The 27802-nt window shown below is 42.5% G+C and overlaps 3 protein-coding genes across 4 annotated transcripts; 2 read left to right on the top strand and 1 right to left on the bottom strand.

The window, feature by feature from the left end:
• The first annotated feature begins 15500 nt into the window (after window positions 1–15500).
• Window positions 15501–19627, top strand: LOC4324102 (uncharacterized). Of its 2 annotated transcripts, none has more exons than XM_015765969.3 (9): window positions 15501–15830; window positions 17045–17159; window positions 17396–17502; window positions 17909–18034; window positions 18137–18257; window positions 18340–18424; window positions 18563–18676; window positions 18772–18811; window positions 19173–19627. In XM_015765969.3, exons 1-9 carry the CDS (start codon window positions 15627–15629, stop codon window positions 19323–19325), a joined length of 1065 nt encoding a protein of 354 aa, XP_015621455.1. In that variant the 5' UTR covers window positions 15501–15626; the 3' UTR covers window positions 19326–19627. The 2 variants fall into 2 exon arrangements, with proteins under 2 accessions (XP_015621455.1, XP_066161865.1); XM_066305768.1 differs by having other exon boundaries at window positions 18340–18428; window positions 18567–18676.
• LOC4324101 (uncharacterized) lies at window positions 19424–22107 on the bottom strand. Its single transcript, XM_015765970.3, has one exon. The coding sequence runs from the start codon at window positions 21000–21002 to the stop codon at window positions 20181–20183; it is 822 nt and encodes a 273-aa protein (XP_015621456.1). The 5' UTR covers window positions 21003–22107; the 3' UTR covers window positions 19424–20180.
• Window positions 22108–23232: 1125 nt separating this feature from the next.
• LOC4324100 (probable calcium-binding protein CML12) lies at window positions 23233–24214 on the top strand. The gene has a single exon (XM_026026975.2). The coding sequence runs from the start codon at window positions 23251–23253 to the stop codon at window positions 23998–24000; it is 750 nt and encodes a 249-aa protein (XP_025882760.1). The 5' UTR covers window positions 23233–23250; the 3' UTR covers window positions 24001–24214.
• Window positions 24215–27802: the final 3588 nt, after the last annotated feature.

Raw genomic sequence — 27802 nt, 5'->3', positions numbered from 1 at the left:
TTGCTCCAATCCCGAAGAGACTTATATTCTTCACTCATCGCTAGGCTACCTTCGGGGTCGAAAAAAAGTCCATCCTTATGACAACACTTGCGGTGGATGAAGTGGCAGAGGTTCCGCTGTATATTTTTAATGCCTATGTCCTCAAAACTAGTTCAACGTTTGATTTTAGGCAACTGCATGCACAAAAGCACGAGAATATATTAGTATATCAATTAGACGTGCAGTTCACCATTGAACTTATATGTTGAGTTGAGGGACTTACATCCTCTGCGTTGGTCGTGTACTTCTCATTAACCCTAAGGAATTCACACGAGTAATATCCGCAAAGGACATTGTCTTTAGGTTGCTTGTGACATTTTATGACATACACATAGAAGGAATTAATTATAAAAAAATAAGAGTGTAGAGTATTACCGACCAGTATGTATGCACTAGCAACTTCTAGTTGTTCCCCGTCCTTTACTTATAGTAGTTGTATGCATCTTGCAGGTGGAATGATGGGGCTGATACAAATTTTTTTCTAAAGCAAATCCCCCACCAAATGTAGCAGCCCCTTGGCTAAAATTGTACTTTCTAATGGATTTATATTATGGAACCTGAGGTTTTAGACGCATAACTAGGAAGGACTTTCAAATACCACAGATCGTATTAACAAATTCTACTCTACATTTATGGTAGAATCTTTCATCATCTTTCTACATACATGAATTATGCGAAAATAAAGGTGTCGGTAAAAAATGGATTTTTTTAAAAAAATAGTGTGGTTCTGTTCAGTTTTATAGAATTAGGCAATGACGAACATAGGAAAAAATTACCAAAGGTCTAATACATATTAATTATCTAATTATTCACTAATATATTAATCAATATGGTATAAATTAGCTAGAATTTAATATTTTATTATATCCGGGGTGTTGGGGACCCCAATAAAACATGTAGACTGATATTAGCTAGGTTTATATTTTTGGACGGATGGTTATTTATGCGGTGCCCAAACTATAACATGCAGCGCCGCCTGTAGCCGATCGAGTCGATCGAGCACGGTGCTCTCCACGTCGTCGCGCTTTATTATTTCTGGATATCCACATGGCCAACCACGACGGCTCATCGATCGATCGGTCGCGACTCGCGAGCCGTCCGTTATGCATATGCTTCCCTAATTCCTTTTGGTGGTTTGGTGGAACAGAAAGTTCAACTTCTAAAGGGTCGTTTAATTCCAACATCGCCCAATCACACACTCACCTAGCTATTGCCGTCACTCATATCATCCATCCATCCATCCATGGATATATCATGTACTCCCTCAATTTCATAATATAAGTCATTTCTAGCATTTTTCATATTTATATTGATGTTAACTAATTTATATAGTTATATATGTCTAGATTCATTAACATTAATATAAATGTGGAAAATACTAAAATAAATTATATTGTGAAACGGAGGAAGTAAGTAACAACGGCACCGGCACCGGATTGGCAGCGATCGATCGAGCTAGGAGCGAGAATTCGATCGCCTGCATGAGTGCATGCTCCAGCTACACTGGCACTGTGTGCCAGCTGCCAGTGTGCGTATGTATATGGTGGTCGATCGATTATTCTTGCATTGGGATGATGAGACGGATCGCAATATGTTTCTTTTTGGCGGCAAATGTTAGGAGTTAGGACGTGGTGAGAAGAGGGCGGCAAAAAGGAGAATGCAATGGTAGTGATAGGTCATAAGAGTCATATAGCTCGGCTACTGCTGGTTGATGTAGCTGCTAGTACAATGTCTTTTCTTTTTTCAAGACGAAAAATAGAGCGAATTTTTTTTTTAATGTTCCGAGATGACATCTTTTCGTTTCTTACCTGTCACATGAATAGTTGTAAAAAATTTAATATAGATTAATATATCCTTTCTTCGAGCTAATAGTGCTTATCGTTTTTGAACGAATATGCGATCTAACAAACAGCTTTGACCACTAGTTTCTATATATATATATATATATATATATATATATATATATATATATATATATATATATATATATATATATATATATATATATATATATGAAAATGCAGATATGCATATGTACCTACAATCTCTCCCGTTCAGCCACGCAAAGATTCGTGCGGCCTTGGTTAAAGGCTGGCGCGGCAGGCTTGCTTAGGCAGAGAGCAGGTGGGGGTTAATGCAAGGGGGAGACATATTCAACTAGTACAAGCGTACAGAGGAACATAGCGAAATACCCTTAATGCCCAGCTGAGGACGTGATGAGGGACTCGATGTTGACAACACATTGCAGCTAACATGTGAGTTGACAACACAGTGAATGATGGACTCAAGACAGCACGCATAAGACAGCATGCATGCAACATCTGCTCGAATGTTGTATCTAAAATACTACTCCCTCCTTTTTTTTTTATGTAACCATAAGTTTTCGTGTGCAACTTTGACCATCTGTCTTATTTAAATTTTTCTTATTATTATAAGATGATAAAACATGAATAACACTTTATACGTGACTTATGTTCTCAAATTTTTTCAAAAATTTTTTAAATAAGACGGACGGTCAAAGTTGGGCACGAAAAATCATGGCTGCACTTGTAGTGAGATGGAGGGAGTATATAAGCTCATAAATCCGTAAACATTTGCTCCAAAAATTAAAGGAACATGAGGAAAAGAGAGGAGTGGATTAGCCGAAAGTGTATTGAGCTATTATTAAAGGCAATGTACTGTATATGTTGACGTGAATAAAATAAAAGGCGGACGAATCTACACCCTATATATCGCTGTACGAGTTATATATACGAGTTATATATATGTGAGTTATATATATATGTGTGTTATATATATACATGTGAGTTATGTTTTTAAAAATTTTGATATACGAGTATAGCAAATTGGTTAAGGGTGTGGTTTTGTGAAATTTAGATTATAATAGATGGGCTAATTATGCTGGTACGTGCTGTACGATGCATGCGTGGTGCCAGCGAGTACAGGAAAAGATGTTTGATAATTTTTTTATTTGTTTGCATTTTTTATTTGGGGTGTCCAGTGTCCTACACTGTCAAAAGCATTCAGCAAGTACTGCACTGTCTGCCCTTTTTTGGCAGATAGCGGCAAGGTCATCGGTGGAAAAACCAGCGTCGTGAGTATGCAAGCCCATATAGAATCAAGGTGCGGTTGGTACATTTTGTATGCAGGTTAATATCCGATCAGAGAACACTAGTAATGACAGGTGGGTACGTGTCGGTCTCCGAGCGCTTGTTGTTTTTTTCTCTTTTTCTTTTCTCTCTGCGCCATACTTCCCGGTTTTTCGGTTCCATTCGATGAGCTGGCGTCCCCTCGATATCTTAGGGCCCGTTTGGTTGGAGGTAGTTTTTAGGAGGGATTGGGAGTTTAGAGGGATGATGCTATTATTAACTGTTTTGTTTGGTTGGGAGATATGAGAATTTTGGTGGGATGAGGATGGGGAATTGAGGGAGGAACTCCCTCATTTTCAATACCTGGGTAGGGGAGGGAATTCCTCCTTTACTTTGTCTAAACAAATCTCAGCCATCCGTTTTTATTAATGATCTAATCTCCAACTAAACTCCCTATCAAATTCCACCACCTCTATCAAATAGGATATTGGGATTAAAAATCAAATTCTCATCTTAATCTCGCCATCAATTCCCTCGTGTAAACTCCCAATCCCCTTCCCTCGAGTTAGTTCTTGCTCCTGTTCTGCATGCGTTGATTTTCCCAGTTAAAAAAATTACTGGCTTGCTTCCAGTTAAAATATTACTTTGTTGTTTGCAGCCTCACATGCATCTATCGTTGAAAAGTAAAAAAATCACTAAAAGGATTAGGTCTCGTTGACATTACCATTACCGTCTTCTTTCTTTTTGTTTGATGCATAGTAGTTTATTTACTTAAGGTTTATTTACACTTAGTAAGAAATTATTATGCACTAATTTGTACTGCGAGTAAACAATTATTACCTCATCTCTAATTTCCGTACACACAGTTCTATTGAACACTGAGTAAAAATATTTTTCTCATTACTTTCGGAGTGCCAATAGTAAAATCTTTACTCGAATATGTTTATATCACTTTTTGATGTGTTCGTAGTAATATTTGTACTGTGCATACATCACACACAATCAAGATTATTTTAACCATGCAAATCAATCATATTCTTCACAGTAAAAAAAATTACAAATCGAAAGAGGAAGAATAAAAGAAACGCATCTCCTCCTCGGGGAGGAGAGACAGCAGGAGTCTTCCAGATCCAGTGCCGCTGGTCTTGGAGATGGATGCAACCAGCGTCGGCGACCCAGTCTAGGAGCCAGCAGTTGCTTCAACGTCCTAGCTCCTTCCCTCCCAAGGAGGGCCTGCCACCACGTCGGTAACAGTGGGCAATCGGATCTGGGATGATGTGAGAGGGCACCTCCTTGCCGTTGGAACTCGTCGGAGGTCGCTAGCGGGGTCGAACGACGGCGCCGGTCTGCTGCACCCTCACGCCGATGGCTACCAATGCTGGCTGCTCAACCCCTGGGAGGTGCCATACTCCGTCTGTATCGGACCTGCAACCCCGGTAGGGGCTCCGCCCCATCAGAAAGCGGAGATGGGGGTCGCCGATGTCGCTGCCTCGCCATTCTTCGAGGTGTTGCAGTAGAACCGGGTAGCAACGAAAGTTGATGTTGACGACCTCGCCGTAGTGGCCTCCTGATAGCTGCGCCCATCCGCCCTCCACGCTTCACGCCGGAGTACGGGGCAGCGCACGCCATGAGGAAGGCCACCGAGTCTCATCCCTAGAACCACCGCCTTCACCGGGGGATCCCGCCGCCTCCGTGGTTGATAGGCCATCACGCCGCTTTGTCCGCCCAGATCCGGAAAAAACGGGGAGAGAGATGAAAAGTGGGTGGCGATTCCTACAGCATGTAGGATTGTATATAAATAGGCAGTTATGTGTTCAGTAAATAGATTACTCATCATAAGGGAGGTGGAGATGCTTGCGGGATGTAGAGGTGGTAGTAAAAATTTTACTCTTGAGAATTTTTAAGAAGTTAAATTTTAACTGTATATAGAACTACGAAAAAGTTGGATAACATTAAGTAAAAAATTTACTTGGACCATGAGAGTGGGGGAGGAGGCGCAGGGGTGGGATGGTCGTCCGTGAGTTAAATTTTAACTGCATACTATGGACTTGGTGGGGGTAGGATGGGGAGTGTCACGTGCTGTTTAGTACGTAGCACCTTAAGGTGCTATATAGTAGTTCTTTATATATATATATACACACACTAGCAAAAGTGCCCGTGCATTGCACCAGGTGTTTACGGAGTGTGTATATTGACCAAAAGTGTTGTTTGGTTTAGCAAAAGTGCCCGTGCGTTCCAACGAGAAGCGTACATATCAGAAAAATATGCAATTAATTAAAATACAAATTCGCTGAAATATTTGGTATTTTTAAGTAGGTATATGTGTATAATTAAATAAATTTACAAGTAAAGCAAGTGTGAGAAATAACTATAATTGTTATGCTTCTGGAAAAAATGAGCACTAAAATTGAACTTATTCTCTTTTTTTCGGCCCGAGGGACCTAAAATAGACTTATTGCCGGCCCTTGCCGGTCGGCCCACGGCCTTTTGCGCACGCGCGGGTTCACTTCCCCTCCCCAGGCCACAACCTGGGCTTGGGCCGGAAAAGTGGCCTCACTCTCGATCCCTCTTGGGCCGATTTTGGCCCGGATGACACCGGCCGTCCGATCTCTAGGGTTTTGATCGGACGGCCGGGCATCAATATCGGGGAAACAAAACCCCCTCCCTCTCAGCGGCCGAAACCCTAGCCCATTTCCCTCCCCTCCCTCCCATCTCACTTTGCCGCCCTCCCCTCCGTGCCCCCGAACGGCGGCGGCACCCCTCCTCCCGTGAGCGGCGGTGGCCCACGGCTGCGCCCTTCCCCCCGAGCAGAGGCGGCGCCCTCCCCCGCGAGCGGCGATGGCGTCTCCCCCACCACCTACGGCGCGGCCGCGTCCCCCCCACCACCAGCAGCGCGGCGGCGTTCTCCCCCACCACCGGCGGCGCCCGGGGAGGCGATCTCCTCTCTCAAAGCGACGGCGGCGCCCCTCCTCCTCTCCCTCTCAGGTCGGCGGCGGCGGGTTGGTGGCGGCTGCGGCGAATCCGAGGGTGGGGGCGGCGTCGGCGGTGGCTCCCTCCACCCCCTCTAGCCTCCCTCCCACGGCAGATCCGGCGGCGACTGCGGCTCCCTTCTCCTCTCTCGCCTCCCTCCTGCCCCAGATCTGGCAGCGATGGCGGTGTGGGCGGCGTCGGCGGGTGGGTCCGTCAGCGGTGGCGGCAGCCACAGGCCGACGACGGCTCCCTCCTCCCCTCTCGCCTCCCTCCCGCCCTAGATCCGGCGGCGGTGGCGGCGTCGGCGGCGCCCCCACCACCCACGGCGGCGTCAGCGGCACCCTCCCCAACTACCGGCGGCGACGGCGCCCCTCCTCCCGCGAGCGGCGGCGGCGGCGGAGTCCTCCCCCACCACCGACGATGGCGGCGGCCCTCTCCCCCACCACCGGAGAGCGCCCTCCGCCGCCGCCGGCGGCGGATCTAGCGGGAAGGACCGGCGGCGGCGCTCTCCCCTCCGCCGGATCCAGCAGGAGGGGAGCCGCCGGTGGCCAGCCGTCCCTGCAGCGGCGACGGCGACGGCGGTGGTTCGGCAACGACGGCGGCGGCGGCGACCCCCTTGATCTAATTTTTGGTTTTGATTTGGATTGGATATATATATATGTGTACATGCATCATGATTTGTGTGATTGAACTCTGATTGTGATTGTGATTTTTTTCTAGGGTTTGATTGGATTCGGATTGGGATTTTGGGAGAGGGGGGCGACGAAGCGGGACGAAAAACCGGTGTGACGACCGGAAAAATCCGAATATATATATATATATATAGTGAATCTATTCTACACCCCTTCCCTAGAATAACTATTCTACACCCCCTCCCATAGGCCGACCCCACCTCCCCCACCCTCCCTCCCACCCCGGTCAAAGGTCGGTCAAAGCGTCCTCCCGCCGGTCAGACCTCGGTCAAACCCGTCTACTCACTTCCCCCCACGTCCACCTCTTTTTGTCCTCGTCTCGCAGGAATTGCGTAGTAACAAGACGACCATCGTGCAGTAACAGGGTTACTTTCTCGCAGTAACAATATTATAACGTTGTCAAAATATAGTGATGACGGATCTAGTTTTGTAAAGCTCTTTTTTTAAAGCATTATGGTGGAAACGGTTCAAAAATATAATATGTGATGCGAGAGATACGATTGTTTAAAGATTAGAATTTCAAATAATCCACTTGTGTTTAGTTTGCTATTATGTATCTTTTGTGTTGCTCACTTCCCTCCACGCCCACCTCTTTCGTGTCCTCGTCTCGCAGGAATTGCGCAGTAACAAGACAACCATATTGTAGTAACATGATTACTTGCTCGTAGTAACAACATTCGTAGTCTGTAGAAGTATCGTTACTACTACATACATGTTCCGTGTTACTACAATATTCACATGATGTTACTGTCAGAACTACAGTAACAACCTATATATTTTTGCAATAACAGCCTATATACTTTTGCAGTAACGTAACGTGTTATTGCACTTTTACAATAATATTACTACTCTACTGGAACATAATAACAGATTATAAGTTTCACAACAATATATGTGATTTGCTCTCATAAAGCTTGAATAGAGACATAAAATTGATGCAATAAACTCTAATCACAAGATCTCATATGGTTAATTGGTTAATAGAGAATTTGTTTGAACCATAAGGTCATGGGTTCAAGTCTTAGTTTTGTCATTTTAATTTTAAATTTTCTTTCCAAGGTGAGATGAAAAAAAATTAGAGGGGGAGAGGCCAATAGGCGAGAGAAAAAAAACTAGGGTGCCAGGAGAGAGGAGATAGAGAGAGATCGAAAAAAGGGAGAGGGAGAGGGGAGAGAGAAGAGAGAGAGAGAAAAACTAGGGCGCTGGGAGAGGGGAGATAGAGAGAGATCGAAAAAAGAGAGAGGGAGAGGGGAGAGGGGAGAGAGAAGAGAGAGAGAGATCGAAAAAAGAGAAAAAGAGAGAGGGAGAGGGCGCCGGGAGAGGGAGGAGGGGTGTATACTATATATATATATATATATATATATATATATATATATATATATATATATATATATATATATATATATATATATATATATATATATATATATATATAGACACACACACACACACACACACACACACACACACACACATACTAGAAAAATGCCCGTGCGTTGCAACGGCTAAAAACATTTTTTCAGTGGTACAACCGCTATTACGAACTAAGCGATGAATTGAAACGTTAGGATTATCATATATACATTATAATTGAAAAAGTTAATAAAAATTGTTCCTGGGTTTGGGCCGAAAGCACACTCTTTCCTTTCTTTTCAGTCCCAACCTAGTTCGGTACCTCCCTCACCTGATCTCCCCGATCCAAACCCACAAGTGGAGCTATAGGCCCAGCTCGCACATTCGACTGCCTTCTTCAACCTCAAGATAATCTTGCCAATACGCCGGAGCCGATCCTCCCCATAAAATCCTCTGGCCGAATTTTCTTTTATATAGATTGGTTGAGGGTTTTTTATTCACTCGGTCTCCTCTTTCCGTTTTCCCAAAATCAGAACGAATCAGCAAAATTCGAGATAAAAAACCGGCCGACTATCATCGGCGGCTAAGACTAAATCTAGTGAATTAAAGCCGAATATCATCGGCGGCTAAGACTAAATCTAGTGAATTAAAGCCGAATTGAAAGAAAAATTATGAGAAAAAATGATGAGTGAAGAGTGGGGAATCCAATTTTACAATCAATTGGAGCACAAAACACATGGGAATATATCGAAGTGGCCACGCCACGGCGTTAGGGTTTGCTCAAGCAGCGGCGGCGTGCAACTGATCAGATGAGATAAAAAAACTGGCTAAAAAAGGGATGGAAAAAACAACAAAAAAAAGCACCTAAAAAACGGAGAAAAGAAACCGGATAAAAAACAAAAAAAGGGAAAAAAAAACAGAATCAGAAAAAAAAAAAGCAGCGAAAAAAAAATGAATCGGAAAAAAACAGCGAAAAAAACAAACGGACAAAAGGATATAAAGATAAAATTAAAAACCAACTCAAACACGGATGATGTACCAAAATCCCGGCAAAAACATCTTCATTTTTTATAATAGTAGAGATATTATATATATATATATATATATATATATATATATATATATATATATATATATATATATATATATATATATATATATATATATATATATATATATATATATATATATATATATATATATATATATATATATATATATATATATATATATATATATATATATATATATATATATATATATATATATATATATATATATATATATATATATATAATCTTGTTGAATTACTTTTTAAAACTAATCTACACATATATCTCTATATTTAATATAAATATTTTAGAAATTATTCATAGTCAAAGATTTTAAAGTTTGATATTAATCTTGTTAAAAAGACAAGTATTATCAACCTAAAGTGAGTATGAGATATCTCTTCATGAACATGCTAAGTTAAATTCTACTTCTATAAATTTAAAAAAAGGAACAAATTAAATTGAAACTAGGTAATGGTAGATTCACATCTATATTTGTTATTTTTGTTATAATTTACATAAGTTAAATTTGAATATGAGGGAATGTCCCGTTGAGCGATGAAAACACTTTCCTAAAAATAAATAATGTTTAATATTATTCATTCCGTCCTATAATATAGTAACTTAGGATTAGATGTAACATCACTTAGTGCAATGTATTTGGATATATCCCTATCTAGATACGTTATACTAGGTGATGTCGCATCTATTTATAGGTTATTATATTGCAGAAGGAGGGAGTAATATAGTAAAAAAAAGAAAAGAAAACTATAGCCCTTGAATACTACAATTAAGAAAAAGGGAAAATAAAACAAACCACCACACATCGACAACACCAGTGGACTGCCCTAGATTTTAGCCTAGTGACCTTATCCCTACTATCAAAATAAATTTCTTAGGCCACAAAGTCTGCTAAAGCATACCGTATTTACCTTTGAGATTTATATTCTTACTAGAAAAAATGCCTATGCGTTGCAACAGGTAAATGCTATTTTATTTTATTATTATACAGTTTAGTTAGGGTAAAATTCACTGTGAGAATTCGCTTGAATATTTTTTTTAAAAAAAATCATTAGCTGCAATTAAGAGTCCATATTTTATATCAAGTTAGCATGAGTTTTTTCTTAAAAGAGATTTCTTATATGACTCCTTTTGTATTTTCAAAAGCAATCGAGCTTAAAATCCAACTCAAACACATATATGTATTTCCAAAAGCGAACGGATTTAAAAACCGACTCAAATACGGATGATGTACCAAAATACTGGCAAAAAACATCTTTAATTTTTATAATAGTAGAGATATTAAATATATTTGCTCTTGTTATAAAGGTCCTTTTGGCTCTCCTGATGAGTCTGACCTTCAGTTTGATGAGAATTATGTTGCTGACATTCCTCAAGTTTCATATTTAGAGAATGAAGCCTTAACTAAGGAATTTTCTGAAAATGAGGTTAAGGATGCTATTTTCCAAATGGAACATAACAAAACTCCGGGTCCAGATGGATTTCCTGCTGAGTTTTACCAAGTTTTCTGGAATGTCATTAAATTTGACCTTTTAGAACTGTTTAAGGACTTTCATTCTGGGAGTTTGCCTTTATATTTGCTTAACTTTGGTACTATCATTCTTTTGCCTAAGTGTGCTGAGGCTTTAAAGATTCAACAGTATAGACCTATATGCCTACTTAATGTTAGCTTTAAGATTTTTACCAAAGTTGCTACAAATAGAATAATGGATGTCTCTCAAAAGGTAATTAGTCCTACTCAAACAGCGTTCATTCCTAGGAGAAATATTATGGAAGGGGTAGTTATTTTACATGAGACTTTACATGAATTACATCGCAAAGATAAAAGTGGTGTAATTTTTAAGATTGATTTTGAGAAAGCTTATGATAAAGTTAAATGGCCTTTTGTACAACAAACTTTGAGAATGAAAGGCTTTTCTCCTAGATGGTGAGTGGATAGCTTCTTTTGTTCAAGGTGGTCATGTTGGTATAAAAGTTAACGATCAAATTGTTAATTGTTTTCAAACTTACAAAGGTCAAGGGGATCCTTTATCTCCTGCTCTTTTTAATATAGTAGCTGACATGCTTACTCTATTGATTAAGAGGGCTAAAGAAGCGGGACTCTTGAATGGGGTTATTCCTCATCTTGTTGATGATGGTTTGTCTATCTTGCAATACGCAGATGATACTATCATCTTTTTGGAGCATGACTTGCAACAGGCAAAGAATTTGAAACTGATTTTATCGGTATTTGAAAAGTTATCTGGCCTAAAAATAAATTTTCACAAGAGTGAATTATTTTGCTTTGGTCAGGCAAAGGAATGTTATGAACAATATTATGATATTTTTGGTTGTAAGTTCGGTACCTTTCCTTTTAAATATCTTGGAATTCCGATGCATTTTAGGAAGCTTTCTAATAAAGATTGGAAACTTATTGAAGAGAGAATTGAGAAAAAGTTTAGTAGTTGGAAAGGCAAGCATTTATCTGTTGGTGGTAGACTGGTGTTGATTAATTCTGTTCTATCAAGTTTAGCCATGTTTATGATATCTTTTTTTGAGGTGCCGAAAGGGGTTCTTCGTTAAATTGATTATTATAGATTGCGGTTTTTTTGGCAAGGGGATGGCCATAAGAAAAAATACAGGCTCACTAGGTGGGATGTTGTTTGTCAACCCAAGGACCAGGGGGGTCTTGGGCTTCATAATTTGGATATACAAAATAAATGTCTTTTAAGTAAATCGTTGTTTAAGTTAATTAATGAGGAAGGGGTTTGGCATGATTTATTGAAGAGGAAATATCTTTATAATAAATCTATAACCCAAGTTGACAAGAAACAAGGTGATTCCCATTTTTGGTCTAGTCTTATGAATGTCAAAAGTACTTTCTTAAATATGGGTTCTTGGATTGTCAATAATGGGGAACAAATTAGATTTTGGGAAGATAGATGGATTGGTTACTTGTCTTTTAAGGATAAATATCCATCTTTGTACGCAATTGTTCAGAGGAAAACATCTTAATTCTATTGCCACTGTTATGGGATCTGTTCCGCTTAATGTTTCTTTTAGGAGAGCTTTAGTTGGTCAGAATCTTGTTTGTTGGCATGAGTTTTGTGCCTCTATAGTACATATTCAGTTGAATGATTCGTCTGATAGTTTTAGATGGAATTTCCATCAGAATGGTTTGTTCTCGGTGAGGTCTATGTACTTTAATTAATAATGGCTATATCGAGAGAAACAAGTGTATTTGGAAGCTTAAGTTGCCACTTAAGATTAAAATTTTCATGTTGTACCTGCTTAAAGGGGTTGTGTTAACTAAGGATAATTTGGCAAGGCGTAACTGGAATGGCAGCTTGAGGTGTTCTTTTTGTTTGAAGAATGAGACTATTCAATATCTCTTTATGGATTGTCATTTTGCGAAGTTTCTATGGAGAGCAGTTCAGTTCTCTTTTGGTTTTAATCTTCCAGTTAGCATATCTCGTATTTTTAATGGGTGGCTTTTGGGAGTTGATAAGAAAATGAGTAAACTGATACTTGTTGGAGATTCTGCCATTTGTTAGGCAATATGGCTGAGTAGGAATGATATGGTTTTTGACAGATCACCATCATTTTCCTATATGCAGGTTATTTTTAGGGCAACTCATTAGCTCCGGTTTTGGGCACAACTACAAAAGTGTGATGAAGATGAAGAGTTTCTGAAAGTTGCATGCCGAAAGTTGGAGACCACGGTTATGCAACTTTTTGCCAATTATGGTTGGAGATTTACAAATAGACTTCAATAATTGTGACCTCCTTACGTTAGGCTGGTTTCTTTGTTTTTCACTTCGGTGTGTTCTATTCATTTAGATTTACACTATGTTCATGAAAACTACTATGTAATAATTGGCTGTAACTCTTTTGAGTAAAGGCCGGGATATTATATTCCATTATCTAAAAAAATGGATCATTTGTAAAATATATCATGCTTCTTAGACTCATTAGTTAGCCTTACGAGTGTTATGTAAGTTTTTTCTTGTCATGGTCTTTAACAAATTTTGTAAATGCATATTAGATAGTATGGTGATATTAAAATTGTAGTATAAGTAGGCATGAACAGGGACAAATTATGTAAATTTTATAGTATAAATTGTTTTTCATCATTCTATTTGCTATCTACTGGGTACTTGGTCACACCTAAATTTTTTTCGTCCTCCGTCATTAGAAATAGGACTACCCAACGAAACAACACTATCCTGCACAACACGACAATGCCTGCACAGGCTAAATAGCTAGTACCGCACTATCCGCACCTATGCATAACCAGTTGTTGCTAGACTTATAATGAAGCCATCACCGAGACCGCCCACCAATGCACATCCAAACAGCTGAAAACACCCACGGCATATAGTACAATGCCTTTTCTTACTTTAAACTGATCGAATTCAACTTAGATCCTTAGAAAGGTGGCTGTTAGGTGATTAGGTCATAGCAGTAGCTGGAGTACTTAAGCGTAGAATGCATGATGGTTATATTATCTGTGTGTGGGATATGCAGTGGTGGCAGTACAGTTGCTTGCATGTGATGAGATGCAACAGAAAAGCCTTTTCTTCGTTGGGACAAACAAACGATGGATCTGCTGCGAACGCACCATGGTGCGCGGCACCTGGCAGTGCGCGGAGGCTCCTCTCTGTGGGATTGGGACACTGCGATGTGCACACATCTTGCATCGATGGACTGGTTGGTTGGTCAGCGCTCTTGCAGAGGTTGCCAATATTATACCCTGCACTCGACAAGTTGACATTTTTGGATCGAGCACGTGTGGAATTGATTTGACAGGTAAGTTTGGTCCTGGGAATTTGGTACGAAGCACGACGACCACTACCTGGATTTGGTAATGCGGAATTTTCTACTCCCTCCATTTCTAAATAGATAATACCGTTAATTTTTAGACATGTATTTAACTTTTTTTTACTAAAAAAATTTATACGTAATTATCATTTATTTTGTTGTGTGATGTTTTATTATTAAAAGATACTTTAATCATGATTTAAGTATTTGTACGGAATTTTTGAATAAGATGAATGTTCAAACGTGCGTTTAAAAATCAACGACGTTATTTATTTAAAAAAGGAAGGAGTAGAAAATTTTGCATTGCTAAATTTAGATAGGATAGATCAGTCGAGACAAGAAGAATGTGTTACTAAGAGTCATATAAAAGTTTTATCCGATATAAAATACTTCTTTAAAGTTGAGTGAAGCATAACGTCATCTTGGAAATAATGCGATTTAGATTATGAACCTTTACTCCCTCTACCCCATCAAGAAAAACAACATCTTAGTATAAGGATGTATCATATCCGATACTCACTCTGTCCCATAAAAAGCCAATCTCCTAGTAATATACTCCGTCCGTTTCATATTATTAGTTGTTTTGATTTTTTTCTAGTCAAATTTATTTACGTTTGATTAAGCTTGTAGAAAAATATAGTAGCATTTTTAACACAAAATAAACATATTACTAGTATCAAAACATATTCAATCATAGATTTAATGAAAACTAATTTGATGTTTAAATGTTGTGATTTTTTTCTATTAACTTAGTTAAATTTAAGAAAGTTTGATTAGAAAAAAGTCAAAATGACTTATATAATATAAAATAGAGGAAGTAGTTGCAACACAATTACAAAACCATTAATACGAGCACCCCTTATTAACAAAGAAAGCCACAAAAATAATCAAATGCAAAAAGAGCAGTGCTATATGGACTAACTAGATGGGTACCCCGCGCGTTGCTGTGGGAGAATTATGTGATAATATAGTATAAGTTCTAAAATTTTCTTTCTTACCTATTTACGATTTTTTTCCATGTATTTATGTATTTTTGTACCTTTATAAATTATCCAAAGTTTATAAATGATTGGATTATATGGTGTCTTTTGGAGTGAAGAAATGCAATTTACACTCTTGATGAATCATCTAAAGGCTAAAGGTGACGTGAAGAGATGCAATTTACACCCTTGATGAATCATCCAAAGAATAAAAATAATCGAGTTGATGTGGTGTCACGAGAGAAGAGAGAATTAGCATTAACTACACTTAGTGGGGGATAAACTTTATAGGTATATAGGATTCTTTTTATAAAATTTTTAATACCATATATTTCAATCAACTAACTATCTAATTTATTAATTAGTCGAAAAAGTTGGTAGAAAAAGAATCAAAATCCAATCAGCATACGACACATCAGCATTTTATTAAGTGTTGGTGGACTTTTCGCTCGTTTGGTTGGCCAACCGAAAAAAAGAAAAAGGAAAAGAAAAAAAAATCTTCCCAACAGTAGTGTGTCATCTCATCTCCCTCTTCGTCTCGAGACGCGACGCGACTCTCTCGAACGAACCCGGAGGAGTCCCGTACCCCAGCGGCAGCGAGGGGGGAGGCGGAGGCGAGCACCGGCGGCGATGGGGGATGGGGAGGGGAGCACCGGCGGCGGCGGGGGCGGCGGAGATCCGCAGAGGCTGAAGCGGATCGGGGCCGCGGCGTACGACTACGAGAACGACTCGCGGTGGGCGGGGTACTGGTCCAACGTCCTCGTGCCGCCTCACCTCGCCTCCCGCCCCGACGTCGTCGACCACTTCAAGCGCAAGTTCTACCAGCGGTACATCGTAAGCCCCCCGCCCGCCCGCCTCCGCTTCTTCCGTGCCTGATTGGATTGGTTACGGCTCTCGGCTCTCGTCTTGGTGATGTGCGAAAATTATGGATGCATCTCGGCATCTCGTGCTGCAGTTAGTTCGATCTGTTTGTCTCGGTGTTGGTAGGCAGGTACTAGTGTCGGAGAAAATTAGGTGTCGCGACGAAAAAGGTTGATGATGGCTTGTACTTGATGATGCTAGAAAGAGCTGCTTAGTTTAGACTGTAAAATTGTATCTATGGTGTCGAAATATCAAATTGAGTTTATGGGGTGCACGAGGTCGTCATCGTCATCGTTGTCATCGTGCTCGGTATTTCATTGTCTTTGGTTCCATGGAGTTGATAAGATATTGAATTTTACTATTTTTGCACTCTTAGATTTGGTGTAGCTGCAGTTTTTATACCGTATTGCAATGATTGTGTAAGGAAATTGAGTGTGCTTTACTTGGTCATGTTTATGTCTTGGTGCTGTGGATGAAGATGGTTGTTGTTTGCGCCAGATCAATACATGTAAAAGCAGAAAACATATGATGAGGTTAAATTTTTAGACCAAACATTTTTTGTTGGCTTTCAATTAGGGAATGTTTGCCAACGATACGAATCAATAACCTTGAAGCAAAAATATAGTTATTACTAGTGACATCAAGAAAATTTGTAAACAATCTTGTGACTTCTAGGATGTGCTAGCGATGGTATATTTCTTCTATTGGATAGGGCTTCCTTTCCGAGCCAATATTTGTTTCAGACAAGTTTCTTCAGTTAGCTTGTGTTATGGTAGCATTTGTTTCAGACAAGTTTCTTCATTTAGCTTGTGTTATGGTAGCATGTAGATGTGAAATGAAAACAAAAAAGTTGTGAATGGTGAATTGGATCAAAGGCTGTGGTGCTTTGACTTCCTCACACCTCATCCCATCACTTTCATCTTGCTGCCGCACAAATACCTGGATTTGTTATATACTAGCCCTTCTACTAAACCTGATTTATTATTTGCTTGATGTTTTCCACTTGGTTGATGGTGACCTTACTGCTGTGACTTTATGCACAGTCTGATTATAGTTTATTTTATTAATGTCACAACTCACAAAAAAAGAATGTTGTTTGCAATTGGCCTTCTCAATTTCGAAAGTCAGAGGAAAGTAAAAGATTCAAGACAGAACAGTAGTGAAATTGTTGTTCCTTCACATTCCAGGATCCTGATTTGATTGTTGAGCCAATGTCTTCCACAAGTTCAAGTCAATCCACCAAACCAGCAGCAAGGTCTTCAGCAACACCATCCAATGAGAATGTCAGAGCTCGTGACTCAGGTACGGTGAACTGCCTGTTCTGGTATTGCTGTTTCAGGTTCTTGTGTCTTCATTTTTATTTTTCAATGCCCTTTAACGTTTGCCTACTTCATAGTAAGATGGTCTTCAATACAATTCTTCCCCTTGTCTAAAAAGCCCAGGTTCTTAATTGTTTAATTAGTAATGACAATTTGAACAAAGATGGATTCCTACCTTGATGCTTTCACACCAGTATTATTATTATTATTTCTTTGTAGGATCAAGTGCAAGATCAACTGCTGCCTCCCAACCATCACAAACGGAAAGGACTGCAAATTCTTTATGGTTGGATGGGCGGACTATACATTTCTCTATCAATGCCTGGGTATGCCATTATATACCTTCCCCTTTAGAGATAAACTGTGATATGTATGATCTAGTACCCGTGGGAGAAAATGCATCTTATTATGTTATGATATTCTATCCATATTATTTATTTCACTTTTGCAATTACCATTCTTTGTATTCTGGCCTTGGGATTTCTCTCATATTTTTCGAGTCTCAACCACTGACATATATATATGACCATGAAATTCCCCTTGTTGAATTATGTGATCCATAGCTGGATCAGCTGACTGCTTTACCCTGGCTTAAGATTGCATAATTATTTTTTGTGACATTTCTTGTTCTATCCCTTATATATTGTAACCATCATTATCTGTTAGTTGATGCTGGTACTATCCTACATGTTGGAGTGGAATAATATAGTTTTGTGAGCTCTGATTTTGTAGGTACTGGTAGTTGCTAGTCTTGGAATATTGCCAATTCTACCAAAACATATTGCAAGCAAAGCCTATAGACTCTCATTACTAGGAACAATATGCTCCTCAGCATATTCTCTTTATGTCACCTATGGGGTAAGTGTTTCTATGTGAATAACCTGGAATACGCCTTTCTTTGTCTAGTTTTGTCTGTGCTAATTTTCCACTACCTATCGGTTCCCCCCTTTCTGCTTGTAGAAACCAAGAGCATGGAACATGGCTGCAATTCAGCCTTGGTTGCAATCTATAATTGTAGCCAAGGACTTTGTTCATTTGATGTTCTCCCTTATGATGTTCACATCTAATGTGCACTATAAAAGTAAGCTGTCTTTCCTCTTTCCTTCAAATTTGTGAGCTTCATCTCTTTTGTCCTTAGCTGTTTCATTTTTCTATTGTTGCAGTTGCTCTTCTTCCTGTGCTTTGCTGGGCACTTGATCATGTTGCTAGATTCCTAAGGCGTAACTTTGCACGCTCCTCTTTGTACAGGCAAGTAAATTCGAACACGGTTCTTTGTTTTATTATCTTCAGGGCATGCTACTTAACAATTCGTTTTTTCTTATAAGGCAGCTTTGACCTTTGCTTGTATCTGTGCCTTTACTGATTTCTTGTGTACTTCTTATTCAGGAAGTATTTGGAGGAGCCTTGTCTGTGGGTAGAAACAAACAACACAACACTCAGCCTCCTTTGTTCAAATGCTGAAATTACTCTGGGTTTCCTTATGATCGTATCTCTTTTCTCGTACGTGGATTCACTTTTGAATGAATCAATTCAATTAGGTTGTTGTGTGTCAACTGTCAACTTATGCAATATGTTCTACACATTTGGTCATGCAGGTGGAGACGCAACATAATTCAGACTTTCATGTACTTCCATGTGAGTTAACCTGCTCCCATAAAGCAATTGCTTTTTCGTCAATCTTCATTGTTTCTTCTTTTAGCAAACGGGGAGAACACAGGAACATGATTGGTTGATTTTTTTTTTAACATTCAATTGATTGCACTAACAAGGCAGTGTGACTTGGATCTCCTCATTCACTGTTAAAACTTGCAATCCTTGATATCTTGCAGAGAAGTGCCTACATAAGCAACTGGCATTACTTTAATACTATTATATGATAGCTCAGGCACTGCACTTTTTGTTGAATCTGAATGCTTATTTCTAACCAAACCTATTAGGTTTTCAAGTGATGCATTATTATCTAGCTAACCTTATCATACACATTCTTTTTGTGCAGCTATTGAAGCTGATGTACCATGCACCCGTAACATCTGGCTATCACCAGAGCGCATGGGCGAGAATAGGCCGGGCCGTAAATCCCTACATCCATCGCTACGCACCGTTCCTCAACACACCCATTTCAGCTGTTCAAAGATGGTGGTTGAGGTAGAAAGCATGATGAATCTTTGCATAGCCCTCCTACAGAAAGAAAAGGTCCAGAGCTTTTCCGTTACAATTTCGTTAGAAGATACTCAGCACGTCACTTGCATTCTATTGTTATGCACAGCCGTATTCTTCACTTGCGTAGCGTTCTATTGTTATGCACAGCTGTATTCTCATTTCAGCCATAGTGCCAGATAAGTTTCTGCAAGCTATATATAGCTCTTGAATGCATTAACGGAATTACTGAGGACAGACGTTATAATCAATAACAGAACGGTAAACAACAAAAGCGGCATTTTCCTTGATCCATTTTTGAATTTTCGATTAATTATATCATCGGTGACGTGGAGCTCTTCAACAGTTGCACTTGTGATTTCTCATTATCCTGCAACTATGGTAGTACTTGTTATAAACTGTTATCTTAGCTGCTTTCCAGCTGGGCATCTTTTGTAAGCACGAAAATGGGACTTGGGAATTGAGAGCATTGGTGGTACTTATTTGATGGCATTCGTTTAGACACAGTAATTTTATTTTAGGATATATGCTCCCCTGCTCCTTTGCCATGCTGCAACTCAAAATGTGTAGCAATGTAAAGCAAGCTTAGACTTCCCACATTAATGAACAATCTGAGAGGTCTTTACCTGTGTGCCATTAAAAAAGATGGTGTCTGCCTCTGTGCCACTAAAAAGTTCGAGACTCCCTTTATGCCATCGCCGAACTTTATCGTGCCCTCCATACCATTCCGTCGCTATTCTGTTTGGCTTTAACTGTTTGGGAGCTCTGACATGTGGGGCTGGGTAGGAAAAATGTCCTTCTTGCCCTTTTAGTCTCTGCTTCGTTCCCCTCTTTTTTTTCTTCCTTTTCACCAGAGAGAGAGAGGTAGCCAGGCGGCGCCGACGGCGAGTGGGCTAAGCGGCGTCGGCGGACAGCCAAGGCGGCGCTTAGCGGCGCGGCGCGTGGCAGACAGGCGGTGGCGCGGCGTGGCCGGCGACTGGTGCTGCGCGGCGGCTGGGTGCAGGTTCGACGACGGCGGCGACCTGCTCCCCCTCCCCTCCCTGCACCGCATGGCATCGAAGCGCCCCGCCGAGGAGGCCGACGCGGCGGTAGCGGCGGGATCGGCCTCCGAGGGCTCCGACGCGTCGGCGGAGGTGGCCCGCGGGGCGGGATCGGCCTCCGAGGGCTCCGACGCGTCGGTAGCGGCGGGATCGGCCTCCGAGGGCTCCGACGCGTCGGTAGCGGCGGGATCGGCCTCCGAGGGCTCCGACGCGTCGGCGGAGGTGGCCCGCGGGGCGGGATCGGCCTCCGAGGGCTCCGACGCGTCGGTAGCGGCGGGATCGGCCTCCGAGGGCTCCGACGCGTCGGTAGCGGCGGGATCGGCCTCCGAGGGCTCCGACGCGTCGGCGGAGGTGGCCCGCGGGCACGGGTCGTCGCCGTCCCCGTCCAAGACGCCGCCACCGCGCCTCCCTCCGCGGTCGCCCCCGCCTCCGTCGCCGGATTCGACTCCGGCGCCGCCTCCGACTCGCCCAGGGCCGCCGGCAACCCCACCGGCCACCCCTCCAATCGGCGCTCGTCGTTGTCGCAGCGCCCTGTCCGTCTTCAAGTTCATCCAAGCGCCGTCGGTCTTGTCGATGTAGGCGTAGCCGCCAACCAGCAGCGACGCCATGAACGAGCTCACGAGCGACATCCTCCACCTCCCAGCACTGTGCCGCCGTGCTGTTGTCCATCCACACTGGCGACTCCGTCGTGGCGAGTGTGGCGGTGAGCTATGGCGCTAGGTCCTGGCCAGGTCGAGGGAGGCGAGCACCGCCGCCGCGACGTGCTTCCAGTAGACGCTGCCGTGCTGCTGTGCGTTGCCGGAGACGGCGGCGACGCGGGCGTAGTCCTTCCCCCATCCTCCTCGACGCCCCGGCCTCCTTCCGCCGCGTAGGGCCGACCGGCGCCGCCGTCGCCTCGGCCCGGTCGTTGTCGTCGTCGTCGTCGCAGCGTTGTTGCCGACATCTTCATCGAGCAGCGATGCCGCCGCCGCCGTCGTCGCAGCGCCCCGTCGTCGTCTGTGGTGGCACAGCCGCGCACTAACGCCGGCCACCGGTGGCGGCGGCACAAGGCCGACGCGGCGAGGATGCGAGAGATGTGGTGGCTCAGCACCACGGCCGCCGTTGTCACCCTTCGCCTCGCCGACCGCAGCGGCATCGCCGGCGACTCCCCTCCCGCTTCTTTGCTGCTGCTGCATCTGAGGGAGAGAGGAGAGTGCTAGGAGGCCTAAGGGCAATTAAGTCATTTGGCGCAGCCGTTATCCACCGTTAGGATAAAAACGGACGGAATGATGCGGAGGGCGCGATAAAATTCGACGATGTCACAGAGGGAGGCTCGAACTTTTTAGTGGCACAGAGGCAGACACCATCTTTTTTTAATGGCATACCGGGAAAAACCTCACAATCTGACATCCCGTTCTTCGTAGATGCTATCCAAATGTCAGGTATTCGAGTGCAGTCACTTATAAATATTAAGGTCTGTGTAGCAGACGCATTGCTCGGAATTATTTCGCTTTTAGACCACTGTAAAGCTTACGGTTACGGGCACATCGTATAAATGGCACCACCCATCATGGTATACACACATCGTTCAAGCGCATACCAGAAAGATTTCATCCTATTTATATCATAAAATTTATTTAGCACCTGAGGTCTCCGAATCCTATTGTACACATAATATAAACATAATTCTATGTTAAATAGAAATTGTTCGATATATCCTATAAGAAAAGCGTTAATTGAGGAATCCCCTTGATCCTTTAGGCCGCTTTGATTTGTAGGAAAAGTGTAGGAAATTTGAAGGATTTCAATCCTATGGAAAATATTCCTATGAAAGCCTTTGAAACAAAGGATTGAATGCTACACTATCCTTTAAAATTCCTATGAAATGTCTAATCCTATAGAGATTTTAGAGAAAAGTTAGCAAGAGGTCCAACCTTTTGAAAAAATTCATTTGAGTCTATCTCTCATCCGATTCCTGCGTTTTTCCTGTGGTTCAATCATACGGTCATTCCTGTGTTTTTCCTGTATTTTCTAATCCTCTGTTTTACACATGCATTCCTGTCAGAATCCTACGTTTTTTCTATTCCTCCGTTTTTCCATTCCTGCGATTCAAAGGGGCCCTTAGAGGAGAGATTAACCGAATAAGGCATCGCTGAGATATGCTATGTTGGACTCTCTCTTTGAACATGCATGCGAGCAATAAAACAAAGAAAAAAATTGTAAAAATCACCCCATAATTCATTTGAAGCTTGGACATTTTACCCTATATAAGTCATTTTGTTTCAAATGTCCATCCACATAATCAATTTTGTTATAAAAATATCCCAAGTACACAAATGCTTAACCAAATTAATACACTTTTATAAAATGTGAGCCGTCTTTACCAAAATTAAAAATTTCCAGAGTATAGTCTAGATGCTTTTTTTTGTGAGATTTGTCGCACCGAGTTTCGCTATTTTCACAAAAGTGTTCAATCAAATATGAAAATGAGTATAATGCAAGCACTTGAACAAGATTAACATGGCTATAGCATAACCTATGGTAACTCTGCATAAACAATAATGGGCTGATTCAGTTAAACACATGAGCATTGAGGTGTTTTTACAACAAAACTAAGTAGGGGTGGGTATTTGCAACAAAAATGACTAAAAAGAAATGTCAAAGTGATTTTATGGATGATGGTTTTTCTGTTTTTGCAATTTTCCCTAAAAGAAATCCATTTGTGGATTGAATCAGCTCAGAATTACTCCGCGGTGCCCCACTGCTCGGAAATATATATATATATACCGTGTGCGATGCGAGGGCGAAGCCACTGCGACCGCGACGTCGTCGTACGCAAACGCAACGGCTGCATATCCATCGAACGTCTCACTCCCACGCAAACGCAAAGCGGTCAACATGCAGAGCCAGAGGGAGAGGCCCCGCGAAGACCGCGTCCACGAAGAAACCCGAGGCGCAGACCACGCCCATCCATCCGTTCCGCACGCGGCGGCGGCGGCGTCGGCGACGGCGACGGAGACGGCGACGCGAACCATGTCCCTCCACGCCGGCGGCGTCGTCGTCGTCGACGGGAAGGAGAAGGGGAAGAAGGAGGAGGGGGAGGGGAAGCGGAAGGGGAAGGCCCCAGCTACGGCGGAGGCGGTCCGCGGGCGCGCGCGGCTGCGCGGGGAGCAGCTGCGCCAGCTGCACGAGATCTTCCTCCGGTTCGACCTCGACGGCGACGGGAGCCTCACCAAGCTGGAGCTCGCCGCGCTCCTCCGCTCTCTCGGCCTCCGCCCGGCCGCGGGGGACGAGATCCACGCCCTCATCGCCGCCATCGACGCCGACGGCAACGGCACCGTCGAGTTCGACGAGCTCGCCTCCTCCCTCGCCGACCTCATCCTCGGCCCGTGCCGCCCCTCCGTCGCCGTCGACCAGGCGGAGCTCGCCGAGGCCTTCAGGGCCTTCGACCGCGACGGCAACGGCTTCATCTCCGCCGCCGAGCTCGCGCGCTCCATGGCGCGGATGGGCCACCCCATCTGCTACGCCGAACTCACCGACATGATGCGCGAGGCCGACACCGACGGCGACGGCCTCATCAGCTTCGAGGAGTTCACCGCCATCATGGCCAAGTCCGCCCTCGATTTCCTCGGCCTCGCCGCCTTGTGAGCGACATGGACATGGATCGATGCTTCATCTCCTTCTTCCTCTGGTTAGCTTTGGACTTCTTCTCCGTTCCTGCATTTGTTCGTTTTCTTCTCTCTTTTTTTTAATCCCTGGCAAATATACGCTTATTTGATTGAATTGATTGTATCATTATGTGTTGCTGTAAATATTGTGCAATGTTATCTAGTGAAAAATCTCAATTGTTATCCAGGAACAACATAGATGATCGGGAAATGCCTGACCAAATTATGAAATAAAAAACCGGTAATGCTTGATCCATATTATTATGGAGTTACCGTGCTTATCAGTATTTGAAACTGGCTGTTTAATATATGCACAAACAAGATGATGAAGTTTGCTTTTGAAGCACTTGAAAGAAAGAACTCAAACACACATCATAGAGGTCCTTGCAGTGCTTGTTTAATTTGCAAGCCTTTCTGAACGAACTTGCATATTCTTCTTCACAAAAAACAGAGTATGGATGATGTACTGAGCCTCAATTGACATAGAGGTCAAAAATCAAAGTTTGAGCTTCTGTTATCAACTTATCATTATTTATTTTTGAGAGGTTCAGTTGTAGTAATTCTTAAAAGTGCAGCAAAAGGATTTTGCTTGCTTAATTTGTGCTTCTGTTTCTGAATGAAATTGACGATGTAACAACCACTCACACATAAAATCTTTCAGAGAACTTGTCCTGTCCAACACGTGAAAAATTAATAAGCCATAAGAGAACAGAAGTATACCAGAAGTGAACAAAACAACAATAAGAGAACCTTCTGACGCTTGCCCAAAATCTGAAATGTATGTCAGTTTTATCTTCCAATCTTGTATTGACATCTTCAACTGTCACAACCCTTGTACATGTTATTTTGAAAGAGAAGGTAACCGTAGATATAAGCCGTATTGTCATTGTTTGACTGTATATAGAAATATAGTAGTTGATGCCCCAATGGTATTCTCACTGATAAATTATTCTAGGTTAAGTTTACAAGTAACCTAAAATTTATTATCGCTCAAATTATTCTAAGTAACCTAAATATATATAATTCCATAGCACCAAGGAACTTCATCATTCACTAGAAGGTTGGTTGTGTGAGAGGTTGAAACACAAATCGTTGCAAAAGGGCAATGTCACTTGGAATACCTCTATAGTTCCACTCAAATTCCAAAATTATTACGCCATGTCTTGCAGCATTGCCTTTTGCTTGCGTAATTAGGGTAGTTTCAGACCCTAAAACTCAGTTTCACCTAGAATCATACGAACAACACAGACAAGTTCAGTATTAGTGTTCTGCTTCGAGAAGGGTCGAAGGGATGATGCTGGTGCTGCTGAGAAATGGGTGCAGCCAAGACAGGTAAGTCCCTCTGGGAGAACAGCTTACAAAGCTCATTGGGGATGGACCGGGCGACCACAATTAACTGTATGTTTTGGCAGTCAAGGATGGAGCTGCATACTTGATGATGACATTGTTGGTTTCCCTCGATGATGATGATGAAGAAACCCGTCAGGAATTTTGGATTTTAACTTCGGGTGCATATCGTGCTTTTAGGGTCTAAAACTCAGAGAAGCAAAAAATTACTCTTCACCTGTGCAATACTACAAATTTTGTCACCCGATATGAAGGTTTTTCTCTTCAGAAAAGGGATCTTCCAGCTAGAAAGAGAAGCAAATCCAGTGCAATACTGCCGAGTGATAAAGCCCTCAATGTCCTAGCTGTTTGGGGGCATGCATTATTGCTGTTACAAAAGGCCATTATTTGATCTCATCAAAAGCAGCCATCAAAGAGGATTTGAATCTTGTAACAGCCATATTTAAAGGCATAAATCATCCTTATTGCTATATTGATGTAACTTAATAAATGCCTAGAATCCTAGACTTGTAATACTCTAAATCTCCCCATATAATGGGACATTGAGATCAATGGAAATTGAGAGAATTTCACATTTCTCTGTTCATATACTTGTTATCTAACATGCCATCAGCATGCTCTAACCGAGCAAGAACGGTGAAGAACTCACTGGCACCGTGAAGGGTAAGATGGCTTGCCCCATTCCTCTCGATGTCGGATCTTCTTTTCCTCTCAATCTTCGTGCTCGTCATCTCCGTCGCCTCATGTAGCAGCTCGATAAGCTTCTCCGGGCTCTGGCGCGCCATTCTCACGCGGCAGGGGCTGTGGTGCTGGCATTGCCGGCCGTGGCCCCTAGTCTCCTCCCTCTGGCTTCGCCAAACGAGGAGGACGACGTCACAACGACGGCGCCACTGCCTGCAGAACCACCAGAGCTGGGAGCGCTGACTTGAGCACCCTCGCGATTCGCCGCGGGCCTTCAATAATTCTTGACACCTGCACCGCGCTAGAATGCATTCTGGTGGAGTCGCCGCACCACTACAAGTCCCATGGATGGACGGCAAGAGTGCGACTGCAGTTCGACTGACTGCCGCAGGAGGTGCCAAAGGTGGTGACTTCATTTTGTCCTCACCACGGCTAGACGAACCACACTTGCCGTGCCATATCTCCATTGCCTTCGTCGGAGCACTCACCAGCGACACCGCTGTACAGCCCTACGCTGGCTGCACCGTCGCCAGAGTTCCTCCTCAGAGGTACCATGCTCCAGCGAAGGCGATGGATATATGCCAGCACAACGGCCCCTACCACGTCGAGAACGACGCGCTGGAGCCTGGAGAAGCTTGTCAAGCTGCTGCATGAGGCGACGAAGATGGTCCGCACGAAGATTGAGAGGAAGAGAAGATCCGACATCGAGAGAAATGGGGCGAGCCATCTTACCCTTCATGGTGCCGGTGAGTTCTTCACCGTTCTTGCTCGGTTAGAGCGTGCTGATGGCGTGTTAGATAACAAGTATATGAACAGAGAAATGTGAAATTCTCTTAATTTCCATTGATCTCAATGCCCCATTATATAGGGAGATTTAGAGTATTACAAGCCTAGGATTCTAGGCATTTAGTGAATTACATTAATATATAGCAATAAGGATGATTTATGCCTTTAAACATGACTGTTACAAGATTCAAATCCTCTTTGATAGCTGCTTTTGATGAGATCAAATAATGGCCAAATAATGGCCTTTTGTAACAGCAATAATGCATGCCCCCAACCAGCTAGGACTTATTGCACTGGATTATTTGGCTTTATCACTCGATAGTATTGCACTAGATTTGCTTCTCTTTCTGGATGGAATATCCCTTTTCTGAAGAGAGAAAAACCTTCGTATCCAATGACAATTTGCAATATTGCGCTGGTGAAGAGTCATTTTGCTTCTCTGAGTTACAGACCCTAAAAGCACGACATGCACCACAAAATCCCTGACAGGTTTCGTCATCATCATTATCGAGGGAAACCAACAATGTCATCATCAAGTATGCAGCTCCATTCTTGACTGCCAAAACATACAGTTATTTGTGGTCGCCCGGTCCATCCCCAATGAGCTCTGTAAGCTGTTCTCCCAATGGGACAAACCTGTCTTGGCTGCACCCATTTCTCAGTAGCACCAGCATCATCCCTTCGACCCTTCCCGATGCAGAACACTAATACTGAACTTGTGTGTGTTGTTCGTATAATTCTAGGTGAAACTGAGTTTTAGGGTCTGAAACTACCCTAATTACGCAAGCAAAAGGCAATGCTGCAAGACATGGCGTAATAATTTTGGAATTTGAGTGGAACTGTGGAGGCATTCCAGGTGACATTACCCTTTTACAACGATTTGTGTTTCAACCTCTCACGCAACCAACCTTCTAGTGAGCGGTTGAAGTTCCTTGGTGCTATGGAATTATATATATTTAGTTTACTTA

The sequence above is a fragment of the Oryza sativa genome, chromosome 1 (assembly GCF_034140825.1).
Source record: "Oryza sativa Japonica Group chromosome 1, ASM3414082v1".
Taxonomy (NCBI): Eukaryota; Viridiplantae; Streptophyta; class Magnoliopsida; order Poales; family Poaceae; genus Oryza; species Oryza sativa.
This window is presented reverse-complemented; position numbering and strand designations above follow the sequence as displayed.

Coding starts and splice junctions, on each gene's coding strand:
- LOC4324102 (XM_015765969.3), top strand. CDS start 15,627: ATGGGGGATGGGGAGGGGAGCACCGGCGGCGGCGGGGGCGGCGGAGAT. Junction 17,160..17,395: donor TGTCAGAGCTCGTGACTCAG/GTACGGTGAACT, acceptor ATTTCTTTGTAG/GATCAAGTGCAAGATCAACT. Junction 17,503..17,908: donor ATTTCTCTATCAATGCCTGG/GTATGCCATTAT, acceptor CTGATTTTGTAG/GTACTGGTAGTTGCTAGTCT.
- LOC4324101 (XM_015765970.3), bottom strand. CDS start 21,002: ATGTCGCTCGTGAGCTCGTTCATGGCGTCGCTGCTGGTTGGCGGCTAC.
- LOC4324100 (XM_026026975.2), top strand. CDS start 23,251: ATGCAGAGCCAGAGGGAGAGGCCCCGCGAAGACCGCGTCCACGAAGAA.